The sequence below is a fragment of the Cavia porcellus genome, unplaced genomic scaffold (genome assembly GCF_034190915.1).
Source record: "Cavia porcellus strain 051 isolate PalLab524CR breed Dunkin Hartley unplaced genomic scaffold, mCavPor4.1 scaffold_25, whole genome shotgun sequence".
NCBI lineage: Eukaryota > Metazoa > Chordata > Mammalia > Rodentia > Caviidae > Cavia > Cavia porcellus.
This window is the reverse complement of record NW_026947508.1, coordinates 49,618,670-49,634,440: the sequence shown is the minus strand read 5'-3', so window position 1 is coordinate 49,634,440 and position 15,771 is coordinate 49,618,670. Positions and strand designations below refer to the sequence as shown.

General features: G+C 47.4%; 1 protein-coding gene across 1 annotated transcript in view; it reads right to left on the bottom strand.

Moving 5' to 3' along the window:
• Nucleotides 1–217: 217 nt before the first annotated feature.
• Cimap2 (ciliary microtubule associated protein 2) overlaps nt 218–15,771 on the bottom strand; it is a 26,737-nt gene continuing 11,183 nt past the window's right edge. The window contains exons 12-13 of the mRNA XM_003464055.3: nt 13,855–13,988; nt 218–991 (exon numbers count right to left, since the gene is read on the bottom strand). Coding sequence (XP_003464103.1) covers nt 919–991; nt 13,855–13,988 — 207 coding nt within the window. The 3' untranslated portion in view covers nt 218–918. The remainder of the gene's footprint in view (nt 992–13,854; nt 13,989–15,771) is intronic.

Here is a 15,771-nt window from a genome sequence, read left to right as displayed (position 1 = left end):
ATGTAGATGATTCATTGATGGTTTTACTTTTGTCTAAAATAATTGTTTTGACACAAGTGAGAAAGATAGATACACTCAGCAGGCATGGTGGTTTGCACCTGTAATCTCATCACTCTGAACACTAAGGCAGGAGGATTGCTGTGAGTGGAGGGGCTACACAGTGAGACCCTGTCTCTAAAAGACCAAAAAACAAAAAACAAAAAGACACTCGGAAAAAAGTGGTTGAAGTATTTTTTTATTATTTTACAAGTTTTGTGATTGAAACTGTGAGGTCCCAGTCTCTTCCTCTCTAGGGACAGCTCACTGCCCCTCCCACCCAATCTCTTGCTGATGAGAAGCACTGATGAAAGAAACCAGATGTGCTCCCCAACCTCCCCAGGCCCACCTTTGGGCCACACTGGGCTCTGGAGGCAGAGCTACCAGTTGTTTCCAACGACTGGACACAACAGGGATGTCAGCATGTCCTCTTAGGCTGGGGTCCGCTGAGTCTCCAGAGAGCATGAGGAGGAGCTGGGGTGTTCAGGGAGGGGTCCCGGGCTATATATGACATAGGCTGCACTCTCCCACTGCCTTTTGGACTTTAATGAGAGGTTACCCAGCACTCTGGCTTTATGGTAGGAAGGATTTTGGGGACACTCATATTCCAATATGTGGGTCCACCTGCTGTCGGTGCTCCCACACTCATGTCACTGGCTAATTGGAATTCTCAGGACAACTGATCTCTTGTAACAAAATTCATACATCCCTAGCTGTCCCAACAAACACTGTAACCTCTAGTCTATGACTCCAGCCAAGGTGACCCCTTCACATCTCCTCCCTTTCCAGGCATCAAACATCCATCCCCAAGAATCCCACTCCCAAGCTCCCACCACATTTGTCTTTGGGCTTTGGGTCACAGGTTGTTCTTGCCATGAAGCTCTAAGGAGTGTAATCTGAATTATAATCCACAGTTGGAAGGCACTTCCCCTTCGTAACAGGTGTAATCCTTTCCCTTTAAAAAGACAGAAAAAGAAAACATGAGTGTGATCCTTTGGGAAGGAGTGAGCTCCCCATCCCAAGGATGGGGGCACCACAGGGGATGAATCGGCACCCACTGGTTGTACTTCCCAGGGTCCTACACCAGATGAGAGGGCAAAATTGGTGACCTCCAGAACTTTTCGAACAAAAAGATCTAATTCTAAGGAGGAGATCTTGCTACTTTGTGCCTATTTCAGTTCCATCGGAACCCTCAGATTGGTATGTAAGAATTTCAATTAAAAATCGTAATGTCTGAAAGATCATACAGCCCAGGCTTGGGAAGGAAACCAAGGGCCAGACAGAGGCAGGCATGCTCTTGGAGTCACCCTGAAGGTCAGCATCAGGGCCAGAATCCAGGCCCAGGACACCTGACCTCAGTCCCATCTTCCTCTCATTGTTAGGAATAGAACTCTGAGGACTCTGTGGTCCCTGTCCCCGGAGCCATCAGAAGGCAGCACTCCACAGGATCCAGCAGCCGTTATGATACACACTTTATGCCTTCATTTGCTGCCTGTCTTCTCCACCATGAAGACAGCGCTTGGGCTCTTCCTTGGTATTTGCCCCATGCTTAGATCATGACCTGGTGCTTGGCAGGTGACCCACAAGTATTTGTCATAGGAAGGAAAGTAAGAAGATGCGATGGAGAGTCCATAGGTAAAAGGGGCCTCTGTTGCCATTCACTGGGTCTCCATGGCTCTTCCCTTTTTCCCAAGGTCTCCTCTCACCTCTCATCTGGACCTTAAATATGGCCTCTTTGTCTCTAACCCTCCTAACTCCATTATCCCACCCAACAATGCCACAGAGCAAGTTTTTAAAAACACAAACACTACTTCCCATTAAAATCTTTCTGATCAAAAAAAAAAAAAACATTTGCAAAACACATTTCTGACAAAGGACTTATACCTAGAATATCCAAAGAACTCTCAGAACAAGCAATCCATTAGTTTTTTAGGTGTAGAATGTTTGGAAACACTTCAACAAACAAGGAATATGGGAAGCACATGAAAAGATGTCCAGCATCTTGTCATGGAGAAATACACATTCAAATCCTAATGAAATATGCTATTATAGAAGCATGGGTTATAGGGAAGAAAGCCCTAGCAACACGAAGAACTGAGAAGGATACAGAGCAGTTGGAGCCCTCACAGCACTGAGTCACTTCAAAGCAAGCAGTTTCTTATAGAGCACCCAGAGGCTTACCAGGAGACCTAGAGATCCTACTCCTACTCACCAAAGAGAAATGAAAACGTATCTGAATAAAGATCTTTAAATGCTTATTCGTAGAAGCTTATTTAAAAACTGCCCAAACTGGGAACATGCACCTCAAAAACAGATATAAACAAATTGTGGCATAGCCATTCTAGGGGATACACACAGCACTGTAAGGGCAAAGTCCTGACACACAATGACATGGGTGACTCTCAAGAGCATTGTGCAAAATAAAAGATTCCTACATATGGATGATCCTATTTATATGACTCTCAGGTAAGGTGAGACTCGGAGGTGGCAGTCACATCAGTAGATTCAGGGGTTGGGAGAGGAATGAGGTGACTGCATTCAAAACAAGGAGATTTTTCTTGCTTTTGAGGGCTGCATTACTGTATGCATTTTTCAAAACTTACAGAATGTGTAGCTAAAAAGGATGTATCTTATTATAAGTTATGCTACAATAATTGTGACTTTTAAAGAATTGTGTGACTGGGGCTGGGGATTTAGCTCAGCGGCATAACCACCTGCCTTGCAAGCAGGCGGTTCTGAGTTTGATTCCCGGTACCAATAAAAAAAAAAAAGAATCGTGTGACTTTTTACATGCAGGATAAATCCAGGTAGCTTAGCTCTATCTCCAAGACCTCCAAGGACTGATCAAACCAGCTCTGTCACCTTATTCCCAGCTTACTGCCTTTTATCCCCTCCCCCATAAGCCAGGTGGTGCTTCCCACACATCTCAGCTGCTTTGCTTCCTTCCCTGTGTTCATGCTCCTCTCTTTGTCCTAAACTTCCGTCTACTGCCTGAAGGAAGTGAGTCCTGTTAGAACAAACAGAGCTCGGAGCCAAGCAGACCAGAGCTCCAAGCCTGCTCTAGCTCCACGGTGCAGGGTTGTGCCTCGCTGCTGTCTGTCTAGAGCAGCCTGCACAGCTTCTGGCCGTGGTGCCCTTTGCACTGCGGTTTGCAGCTACTCCCACTCCGAGGGGAAGTCTACATGCCCTTCCCTCCAAGCTGGGCCCGCCTTGTAACTTGCATTGCCGTCCAGGATATGGTAGAAGTACAGCATTCTCCACCACAAGGGCCTTGCATAACTCTGAACAAACCTGACCTCTCCCATGTGTGGAAGCCTGGGCCCCATGCAGGCGGGTGGAGTGTATGTGGGAGTCCACTTGCCTCCAAGACCATACTGAGTCGGCCAGTTCTAAGCTGACCCCCAGTCTGATGAACAATAACAACTCCTTATGATCTTGACCCAGAGAGTTTTCGGGTGGTTTGCTATGCAGTCATAGAACTGAGTCACCCAGTAACTCACTGTGCTTCTGGGAAAGTCACTCAATCTCCTCACGGGGCTTTGTGAGACTCACAAGGGATGAGTACACAGAGCTGGGCACAATGCCTGGCACTCAGTCAGATTCTGATTAATGGTTCTTATTGCCTTCCCAAGCCTAACTCTTACCCTGCTTTTTCAAATGCCACTTCTTCTGAGCTGGCCTCCCTGGACCTCCAAACTGCATATAATCTTTCTCCCCTCAGATCTCCTATAGGATCTTCTCTGTCCCCCCAGCATATTCTGTCCTCAGTTATAAGAACTTCAGAAACACGGGCATAGCCTTCACATGGGTATCTGAATGACTCATTGAGACCTGGGACAGAAGCCTGCCGCTCGGCCTTTTGCTTCTTCCACCACACATATCACTCCCCCCAAACCCAGCTCACTTCCTAGCGCACAGCTGGCACTCAAAAATGCACTCTGAATTGACCCAGCTGAGCTGGATGTGCTCCTTGGCCTCCTGAAGGCTGTGAAAATGGGCAGCAGAGTTTGGGGAGCCATTACTAGGGACGAGCAGCCAGGCATCAGGAAGGCTGAGCCTCTTGCCATTGGGCAGCAGATTCTGGCATGGAGAAAGTGTCCCTTCCACATGCAGCGGTGCCCAGTTGAGGTGTGGCCACTGTGGGAAAGAGAGATGGCAAGTCTTTCTTCCCAACAGATGCTGGCTTCATTATTTCCCTTCTGTGGCTGAGAAAAAAGTCTTGCAGAGCAGCCGAGGGTTATACAACAAAAAACAACAAAGCCAAGACGTAAGCCTGGATCTTACTCCAAAGCCTCCATCAGGTCAGCTCCAATTGGGAAGCCAGACTGTTCTGAACAAAGTCACTGAGCAGACTACACCACACAGTGCAGAGTTCAGGCTGAACAACCTGGCCTACAAATGCTGAGGACCATGTCCCTTGATTTGTACACAATAGAACCTGTCTCTTAGGGTCCATTATAATACGTCATAAGCCCCTAAGGTTCCCTGCCTGAGTAACTGGCTTGTCATACACAATGAGGAAAAGGCAAATCCCACTCTATTACGGTTTGGATCTTAACTGTCCCCCAAAGGCCATGTGCTAACAGCTTGAGTGCCAGCCTGTGGTGCCATGCAGAGATGATGGAACCTTTATGGGTGGGGCCTCATGGGAGGAAGTGAGGTCAGTGGGGGCGGGACATTGAAAGGAATGCTGGGACCCTGGCTCCTCCCTCCCTCTTTGCGTCCCAGGTCCTATTAGGTGAGTAACCTTGCTCTGCCAAGCACCCTACATCATGTGCTGCCTCACCACAGGCCCCAAACACAACCAAATCAGCTGGCCATGGACTGAAAGAGCTGTCAGCCAAAATAAATTCTCCCCTTCTAAATGATTTTGTCCTGTGTTTGTCACAGTGACAGTTGACTAGTACACACCTAAATTATATCCTCCAAGAGCTCCTTCCCAAAGATTTCCTCCCATGGCTATTGCACTTTGGTATGCAGATGTGTGTTGGTAAAAGGCCAGACTTGTGGTACATGCCCGGATTCTGCTGCACACTTCTGATCCTACCCCAGGGAATCTGTCTCACCACACTCTTCCACATCCCTTCCCAGGGCCACGCTGGCAGGTCAGCCTGGCTTGTTCACCTCTCCTCGCCCATGCTGGCAGCCAGGAACTTCCTCCATCTCTGCTCACCATCTTTCCAGGTAGCCTGGGCATTTGTCTCTCTGCACTTCACATCCTCATGGTGTCCGACTGTTCCCTGATGCTGAATCGATCACTCCCCTCCACCCCATTTGCCTGTGGCCTTCTGAGCAGGGGACTGGACTCCTAGCAGTGTTCACTAAATTTCACTGAACAATCAACTTTTTGTCTCTCCCATCCTGTCCCTGCCAAGGCCATTTCTCCCAGTGTGCAGGAGGATCACTTCCCCATGCAAGGAGCATGTTTCACCACTTCCTTTTTCCCTAGCCAGAAGCCTAGAAAAATGCTCCTGTCACTATGCACCCTACCCCACGCAAACACCCAGAAAGGAAATAGGAGAAAGGGAAAGGATGAAGGAGGGAAAAGATGAGGAGGTAGGGAAGGGCAGGAAGAAGGAAAAAAGGAAAGAAAAGAGGGAGAGAAGAAGGAAATAATGGGCTCTCCACTCTGCTGCTCCTGGAGCTAAAGTCCAGTCCTCGAGGATGGGGAGATGTCATGCTGTTGTATAGAAGCCACCCGACTTCTGCGCTGCACAGTAAGTGTCCTGTGGAACTGAGAAGAGTGGAGACTCCACACGCTGAGCCTCCTAGGCGTCTCTTTCTCATGTAAACTTCTGACTCTCCCACCAAAGCCATGTGCACAAAAGTCCAGGAAAGGAGGGCCTCAGTGAGAGCAGGTGGGGTGAGGACAGGAAGACAGCTCCAGAAAGCCTTTCCTCGTGCTCTCCTCTTCCAGAAAGCTTCGGGAAAACCATGGGGAAGTGCTCCAGACATGAGAATTCCTGGGCCCCATCTGTCCTGTAACTGTGAGTGGGGTAAACGCCTTCCCCATGAGGTAGGTGAAAGAGTTGCCAGCCCAGATGAAACACTGTAACCAGAAAAGGCTGCAGCTAAACTCCTCCCCCACCCTGCCCCCTATGGACTTGATTGTAATTCTATATCCCCATCCTTAAGGACCTGTGCGCCAATGAGATACCTGTGCATCTCTAATGGCCTTTGGGGCACTGCCCTAAGCTTAGGCTATTTAGATTCCCCCACGCCACGTGTCCGGGGGAGTTCGCCAGAGAGAGAGAGAGCTCGCCAGACTCCAGCGGCCAGCGCGCCAGTCTCCACTCCCCGTGTTCCCGGAGAGACCACAGCCCGGCCCGGGCGCAGAGATGCTGCGCCCCGGGGCCGGCGGCGGCGGCGGCGGCGGCGGCGGGGTGGCCCCCTCCCCGCGTTCCCGGAATAAAGCCACCGCTGACCACTACTTTCACGGCCGTCCGCTCCATTCCTCCCACGGACTTCTTCTCCTCCCCCTTCTCCCAGACCTAACAGTAGGGAGGTGTCTGGGGGACAGAACTGTTTTGTCTTCTCTTCTACAGTGTCCCAGGAGACAAAACCCTTCTTCTGATACATATCAGAAGAAAGAAGAATTGCTTTGGATGTATTGACTCAAAGGTTGGAATAAGAATCCCTGTGAGTGGACTCCTGGGAGAACATGGCAGATAGATAGCAGCAGCTTCGGAGGCTCTCTGAGAAACCACACTTAAAATCCAGGAATGGTGCCCGGCGAGAAGCCTAAGCAAGGGGAGTTACACCCTGCCGACCCAGGAACGGACTAAACTAAGAGAAGCCAGCTTCCGCGCTCAGACCTTATCTGTTCCTGTTATATCATCAGGATTGCATTCCCAGTTGGCTTGGTTTGGAGAAAACAAGACATCATAATAGCTAGTGCTGATTTAGTATCATCTTGTTTTGAAGTCCCATCAAGCTTGTATTCTTCTGTCTCCATCGGTCTTAACATGTTGTATCTTATTGGATTTTATTATATGTGATAATATAAGCAAAAACTTTTATAGACAAGAAGATTATACAGAAACCATTGTTCATTTTCTGTTAGATGGTTCTAAACACCCTGTAATAATGTCATTCTCTTGTATGGTTTTACAGTGTCTTGATATGTTTGGTGCTACAGTATACGAAGTTATATTCAAAGATTTCAAGGAAAGAGTCACTATGGTAATTACTTTTATGTCATGATATCTTGAGGTGAAACACTATTTTGCTTAAATGGTTATGTTTTGACCTGCACTGTTCTGTTGTTATGCCCCCTTTTATCTCAATCCCCCTTTATTTCTTTCTTTTTTTTTAATTATTTACTTCTTTATTTTTATCTTTTTAATTAAGGGAAAAATAAATTTAAAAAATAGCAGGATATATTACAGTAACCCACTTTGATTTCCTATTAACTTGATTTGAAACCCTGTATAGCCCTCACCATCTTGCTTTGACTGATTTTCCCCTATTCTGCTTTGCTAGATAGTACCAAGTTCGAAAGTATAGGCAACAACTGTGAAGACAATAAGATTCATTATGACGCCCATTCTGGTTGACTATTATCTTCTTTTAAAGTCCTGTAAAGTCTCCAATGTTTTGGTTGTATTCTCTACTGTTTTGTTCAATTTTATTATAACTGATGATATAGGCAATTCTTCTTAAAATAGCAAGAGGCAGTATGGTAACCATTGTTGATCACTTTGTATCTTGTTTTTACATTATCTATTATGTCCATCCTTTTGATTTGACTGACTCTGTTCTGATATGTTGCATTTGGTTTTACTCTCTTCAAAAAAAGTAATAAGAACTGTGGGAGTAATAAAACCCAAAATGCATAACTGTCATGCATAACTGCATGTCTCCATGAAGGGGACATAAACAGATATCAACACCTTTAGAGGTCAGAGGGCTTCTGTACCCATTCAGAGAAGGATATGGAGGTAGTTGAAGGTGCTTCTCCAAAACATCGTCTCCTGGTGTGAACCACTCCAGTCCCTTCAGCATGACAATGGATCTTCTTTTACTTCTCAAATAACTCAGTGACCAAGGCTTCAGGAATAAAGTACTATCTCATTGTACAAAAGAAAAGAAAAGAAGGTTCTCTAAAGGTTATAACTGCATATATGTTTGAGTGCATAAGATGGATAACCATATTACTGAGTTTTTTTGGATCACTGAACAAAACTGTTTGCATTCTCACTGTTTGAAAGTCCACTTTATATGCTTCAATTTTGTAACTTGAACAACTATTTCTAAGTTCTAAGATGAGAATATGTAATCTAACTAGTGATTTCTTACTATTTATTTTTTAAATTTTGTATTACTTGTACCTTTCTGTTTTTTTCTTTTTCTCCTTAAATAAAAAAAAAATTAAAAAAAAAAAAAAAAAAGAATCCCTGTGAGTGGTAGACTTCAAAAAATATTGACAGAATGGTTACTGGATAGTCACCCTGCCTAACTGAGGGCAATAGTAGCTACAGCTATGGTAACAGGAAAAGCTACAAAACTAACTTTGGGGGAAAAACTAAAAGTTTTCACTCATGCCAAAGCTAGTCTTAAGGCAAAGGGTTACCTGTTGTTGACAAGGAAATGGCTAAACAAGTACATATCAGGTCATGCTTCCAGACACCCCTGAGGTTACCATAAAGACTTGCACTATGTGTAATCTTGCCTCGCTGATGCCTACAGGCTCAGAGGTAGCCTCTCTCATAATCAAGTGACATTCCAGACCTATGCAAACAGGCAAGACATTGGTGACCTGCCCCTCCAAGCCCCTGGGGAGTGGTAGTTCAGAGATAGAAGTGGCTTCGTTCAAGGACACTAAAAGGTAATTTATGCAGCTGCCAGTTTACAACAAGTCTTGGAGCCAAATCTCTTCCCCTGAAGACCTTTGCTCAAAAAACAGAGTTCATTACCCTTACTCAGGCACTGATATTAGGAAAAGGCAAGGGGATAAATATTTACCCAGACTGCATTCCTTTCTGGTGCTACAGCCTCACACAACAATCCAGAAAGAAAGGGACTTGCTAGCTAATAATCATTTATAAAGCATAAAAAAGAAATTATGCAACTCCTAGAGGCACTCTATCTTCTCAAGAAGGTTGCTATTATTCGCCACAAGGGACACAACAGAGATATGTCTAGTCTCCTTGGGACCTCACAAGGCTGACAGAGAGGCGTGAAGGGCAGCCTTACAGCTTCTCAAGACCCTAGCCTCACTCTCAGTTCCTGAGGAGCCATTAAAATCAGTCTACACCCTGTGGGAAGATAAATAGACCTTCAGGACAAGAAGGAATCAAAAAGGGACCTTGGTGGTATCTGGAAAATGAACTTCCTCAGGGAACACAATGGGAAGTTATTAAAACCCTTCATAATTCTTCCCATATGGGAAGAGATGTTACATTGGAAATGGTCGTTCAAATTCTCAAATTTGAATTCTCATAAGACTAGGACCAGCAGCAATCACCCAACAGGTCTGCAAATCTTGCCCACTCCATGCCTACTCTAAAACCCAAATCACCTGTTTTGTTAGAACTGTACAGAGGAGAGAGACTTACCCTGGGGAGGACTGGCAACTAGACTTTACTCACACACCACCATGAAGGGGACATAAACAAATATCAACACCTTTAGAGGTCAGAGCGAGGGCTTCTGTACCCATTCAGAGAAGGATATGGAGGTAGTCAAAAGTGCTTCTCCAAAACATCGCCTCCTGGTGTGAACCACTCCAGTCCCTTCAGCGTGACAATGGATCTTCTTTTACTTCTCAAGTAACTCAGTGACCAAGGCTTCAGGAATAAAGTACTATCTCATTCTACATGGAGACATCAGTCCTCAGAAGGTTGGAAAAACCAGCCAGACCCTAAAACAAGCTCCAGCAAACTCCGCCAAGACTTCTGAGCCTTGGCTCCAACTATCATTTCTCACTGCCTACAGACAGGTTTTTTACTAGCCCAGCTGGTGAGGCCCAACATTCCAGGACAGTTGGAGAGTACATTATCTCCAATAAGTAGGGCTTACAGCCTTTCAGCAGGAAGCAGTTATATAAAGATAGAGACCTCTACTCCCTCAGCATCCCATAAAGAATCACGGGAGTTGTGCCTCTTGGGGAAATAAGACAGGAGAATAGGATGGGAGAAACTGGCTGAGAAAGTGGGTGTGACCTGTCAACACAGAGACTGAAAACACACCTGCAGAACAGTGTTCCCAAACCCTGCACCTGAGAGCAATCAGAAGGCACTGGTTTCAATTCTTCATTTACATCTGGCACAAAACCAAGTAGATTTTTGCTAGGACAGCTGAGGTCTGACTTCAGACTAAGGAACAAGAGACACAAAAACCCTCTGCCTTTAACCTGTGAACTTTCTCGGTGTTCTGTTCCCACTCTGTAAAACAGATTTATTTTCCACCCTCAATAAATGTAAATCCTTGCTACCTTTCTCACGGGTCTTGTCCAGTTCTTTGCCCAGGACACCAAGAACCTTGAAAGAATCTGTATAGAACCCTAGAAACCAGTAACAAAGTGACACGCCCCACTCCCATGAGCCAATTGGGAGTCTGATGCTTCTCCTCTGTCTCACCAGCACCTGGTGTACTTCAGCCCTATCCTAGGGCGCAGACCCATCCAGCTGGGGTGTCTTAATAAGGGTGTCTACAAAAAAGGCAAGAGCTGCAAAGACAAGATGACCATGACCACCTCGTATCCTGCATCCACCCCAAGAAGGACCATACTATAGAGCCACGCCAAGCCCGACAAATTTTAAAAACGTGCTGCTCCCTCTGTTCTAGGACAACCTGGTCACTCTCTTAACCAGTGCTGAGGCCCTTTAGCCAAAACCACAACTCAGGTGAGGGGGACTCCACCCCCACCCCAGAACGCTTTGCCTGTGCAGTGGGGAGCACACGTGCAGTCCCTGGCCCCATCTTGTTTCTGTAGTCTCTGGGTCAGAAGATCCTGCCTTCCACGACAGAATGAATGAGTCCCAGCCCACATACACACATGGCACTGTCAGCGCTTTCCTCTCCGTGGGAGCAAGCAAGAGAGGAAGGAAAGGAACCCGGAAGAACTGGAGGCCACGCAGGGAGCCAGGGCCGTAAGGCAAACTGTAATTAACGCCCCAGATAAAAGAATCCCTGTACATAACATGGGACTGGGAGCTATAAAAAGAAAAATCCATCACACAAAAGAGCACTTGGAAATTAAAAATATGGTGGTGGCCGGGGGTTTAGCTCAGCAGTGTAAGTGCCTGCATGGCAAACGTGAGGTCGTGAGTTTGATTCTCAGCACCAAAAATAAAAAATTAAAATTAAAAAATATGATGGGCAAAAATGTAACAGGCAACAGTAGGGGTGGAAAACAAGGGCAAGGACATTTGCCAGAAAGAAATAGAACAGAAAAAGCAGAGGAGGAGGTAAGAAGATGAATGAATGAATCCTAGGGTGTCAAAGCAGGGCATCTGGTGTCATCTACAATGAAGAGAAAATAGGAGAGAGATAATCATCAAAGACAAAAACTCAAAATTAAATTTCCATCATAGAAAGGACTGAGTACCCAGATGGAAAGAGGCCACCAGCTACCCAGCACAAGAGATGGAGAGGCCAAGTCCTATCACCATGAGATTTCAGAACGCAGCGGTCAGAGAAAGGACTCAGAAGCTTCCAGGAAGCAAAGCCCAGGTGACATACAAATGACCGAAAGTCAAATGTCGCCAGACTTCTCGACAACCACCCTGGAGACTAGAAAGCAAGGAGCAAAAATTTCAAGGGAACCCAGGGGCAGTGTGTGCATTATTAATGCCAGCGCTCCGGGACGCGGAGGATGGAGGAGAGCAAGCTCTTGCCCCAGCCTGGAAAATTTAACAATTGAGATCCTGCCTCAAAATCAGAAAACATCTAAAAAGCCTAGAGATATAGCTGAGCGCCAAGGCCCTGGGTTTAATCCTCACCGCTAAAATAAAATTCCAAGGGAAAATTATTCCCACTCTAGAATTTTGTTTCTAGGCAAACCATGAACCAGCTGTGCAGGTGAGAAAAATAACAAATGTTTCCAGGCATGCAGTCAATAAAAATCTTTCCTTCTACTTCCCTTTCTCAGGAATCCACCAAAACAAGGGAGAAAATCAGGGAAGGGGAAGGCACAGGACTACCTTGATGAAACATTTTTTTAAATTACATTCAAAAGTTTATTTTCCTGGAGCAATCTGCCCCTCCGAAATCTGGTTCTGATACTCTCACTATAATTCCCCAAAAATAAAACACTCCAGTCTAAAATGCATGTTAATTCACATTTCAAAAGTTCTGAAATTGAGGTAATATTGTGATAGTTGGCCTCTTACACCAATAAAATATGGCAACATAATATTTTCGTGCTCTTTACATAGCAGGTCACGGTGTTTGTAAAAGGGACTTAGCGGGTAGGCCTGTGGGTGCCTAATGGGTAACTGGGCCTTAAAACTGGGCCAGATCTCTGATTAGCTGTGTCAGGAAACAGCCTGGAAACACTAATCAATCAGATACAACCTGACCATGCGTGTTTGTCACTAAAGGAGTATTACAAGGTTACTGGCCCTAACTTTACCTCCACTCTCTCATCCCCCTGGAGACTGAGGACACTGAGATTAGAGTAACTAGCTGGGCATCATAGTGCACACCTGCAATCCCAGCACTCAGGAGGCTGAGGCAAGAGGATCGATGTGAGTTCAAGGCCAGCCTGGGCTACACAGTGAGTTCAAGGCCACCCTGAACGGCATAAAAAGATCCTGCAAAAAGAAGAAAGGAGAAAGAAAGAAAATATGGGTAAAGAGTAAAGAAAGGATATATATAAAAAAAAAAAGAAAGGATATATAAGAGTAGCTAAAGTAATTTTCAGAGCCATCCAGTTGCCAGCTTTCACCCCTTCCTGTCCAGAGCCCCTGGATCAGTCCCTAGATGGCCTAAGTCATTGTCTTTGCAGCCACCTCGGATTCCAGGAACAGCGGAACCTCACCAGCTGCCCCATGACAAGACCACCCCCAAGTGGGGACTGAGGCTGCCCCGGAGCCGGAGCCACCATCTCTCCATGGGAATCCAGCTGTCTTCTCCTGCAGGTGACCCTCCCAGGACCCCAGAAGCTGTCCCGAGACACCGATCAACCAGACCACGACCTGACCGGGATTCCCCACCCTGCAGAACTCCCAGCCCTTGCCCTGTTCCCCTTTCCTGTGCAACCCCAAAGTTCCTTTCCATCCCAGAGGACAGATCTCGAGCCTTTTTCTCTGTCCTCCAAAGACGGCCATGCTGATGACAGCTCCTCTCCCGCCCCGTGCCAGACTGACTTCTTCCTGGTGTTTTGGGATGGGTGGTGGAACCTAATTTGTTGGGCCCTCCAAAGCCAGGTCCAGAATTTTTGCCCTAAAACTCCTGTAATGCCTCTTCCATTTTAGGTTCAAAATAACCTCCTGAGATGAGTCATGAGCACCAGGAAACAGATGGCATGTGGCAAAGCCACCCAGGCCAAGCCCAGCCCCTGTGGGTTGTGGGTGGAGGACTGACAGTAGTGAGGACTTTGCTTAGCCAAGGGGTTTAGTCAGACCATCTCATTTGCATCCCCACAACCATCCGCTCACTGGACTGTGTCACTGGAGTGAGGATCAGAGAAGTCCCCCCACCCCACACACACACACACACACACACACACACACACACACACACACACGCATGGGCGGCACAGGCAGGATCTAAACTCCGCCTCTCCACCTCCTTGAAAGGCAGGGAGCCCACCCCAGCTGCAGGCCAGCTCTCCTTTCCTTGACCTTCTCCTGCCACTCTGGTCACACTCACTTCAGGATCTTGTCCCAGGCCGGGTCTGCAGGGTAGCGCTTAGATGCACCCAAGTACAGGGACCGGTACCGTTGCCGCGTGTCCTTGGTCTCCATCCGCGTGGTGTTGAGGTAGCGGCCTACCCCTACTGGGTTCTGCACAGGGGGCAGGGGACAGCAGGGATCAGCAAGCCTGGCTCACAGACCAAACCTTGACCCACTCCCGTCCCCGGGCTCCTGCCTTGCCCAGCACTTGGAAGCTGAACTGTATCTTTCTAGAAGATTTAATGGAGTCCTGACCCCAGTCCCTCAGAATGGCAGTTACATGGGAAAAGGGTCGCTGCGGATGTAGTTAGTAAGACAGGGTCATACTGGAACAGAGCGGGACCCAGGGCCTCCCAAACACTAAGCCAGTGCTCTACAGCGAGCTACACCAAAAGTTGTAATTTGTATCCTTCTAAGAGACCCAGGCCAGGTGAGATGGTGTGTGTCTGCAGCCTCAGCACTCAGGAGGCTGAGGCAGAAGTGTCACCACAAATTCAAGGCCAGCCTGAGCTACAGAGCAAATTCAAGCCAGCCTGAACTATAAAGCAAGACCCTGTGCCAAAGAAAGAGAAGGTAAAGGAGGCGGAGGAGAGAAAAAAGCACTCGTGAAAATCAGCCGCACACGGAGACAGAGATGGGCATGATGCCTTCACCAGGCAGGGAACAAGCAGGTTTCAGAAGGAGCTGGCCCTGACAGAACCTGGATTTTAGCCTTCCAGCTTCTGGAGCTGGGGCAAGGCTCCTCTCTGTGGCTTTAAACCACCTAACACACATGGCCCTTCCTATGGTACCATTCCCCCAGAGAGCAGCCACCAGAGGTTCACAGAGGAGACGTGCCAGTGAGGGCAGAGTTACGGCAGGACAGGACTGGCACCAGGGCAAGCAGAGCAGGAGTGAGGGCCTCCAGTCTAGGCCAGCATCTGGCCAGCCACCTCCTGGGAGAGGCCCTCTGTCTGGGGGCGCCCTCTGCTGGGCCATACCACCACTGAACCCAGCCCTTACCTTGGCCCTTCCCACTTCAGGCCAGTGTTGTGGTGGCAGTGTGGACACTGGTTCTAATCCACAAAACTATTTTCCTTTTCCCTTCAGTAGGAGGACTGAACGCAGCTGTGCCCTTTTTATTATGAAATAGGGTTTTACGAAGTTGCCCAAGGTGGCCTCAAACTTGGGATTCTTCTGCCTCAGCCTGCAGAGTTGCTGGGACCACCCCCGGTGAATCTAAACATTTTTACTTGGGGTCCCTGGGGTGCGGAGGTGGGACAAGGGGCAGAGACTGGGTACGCTATGAGAGAGGGAACCGAGGGAAACCAGGAGAGTCCTTACAAATAGAAAGCTGTTCACACCGTGACAGAGAGTTAAAAATCAGCAGCCCAATGCTCTGTTAAGACCAGATGTGCTCCCCAGCCCACACATGGCTAGACCAGCTGCAGCTTAGAGATAATCTGACCTGACTCAACCTGACCGCCTCCATTGCACTGTGTGACGTATAAACATGTTCTACTTTCAAGGACTGTCCCACTGAGATAAACTAGACAAGGACATGCTTAGCCTCAACCACGCCTCCGCCCAGCTCCCTCCCTACTTCCTCCTGCCCTGTGATAAACAACCCCTCTGACTAACCTGGCGGACAACAGGTGTCTTGCTCCATGTAACCAGTTATATAATAACCTGCTGTCAGCTTTGTTCCTCCTGCTTACAAATTCTGTATAAACTAAACCCAAAGCTGATTCAGGGTTGGTGATTGGGACTTGGTCCCACTGGCCCGCTGGAGTAATAAACAGCTGCCTTCTGACTCTCTTCCCTGATGTGATATCAGACTTCTGCGGAGCTACCTCTCAGGGTCACGTGCAGGATCCAGGTGGCTGGGAATGTGCTCACCAGTGCTCTCCAGGAG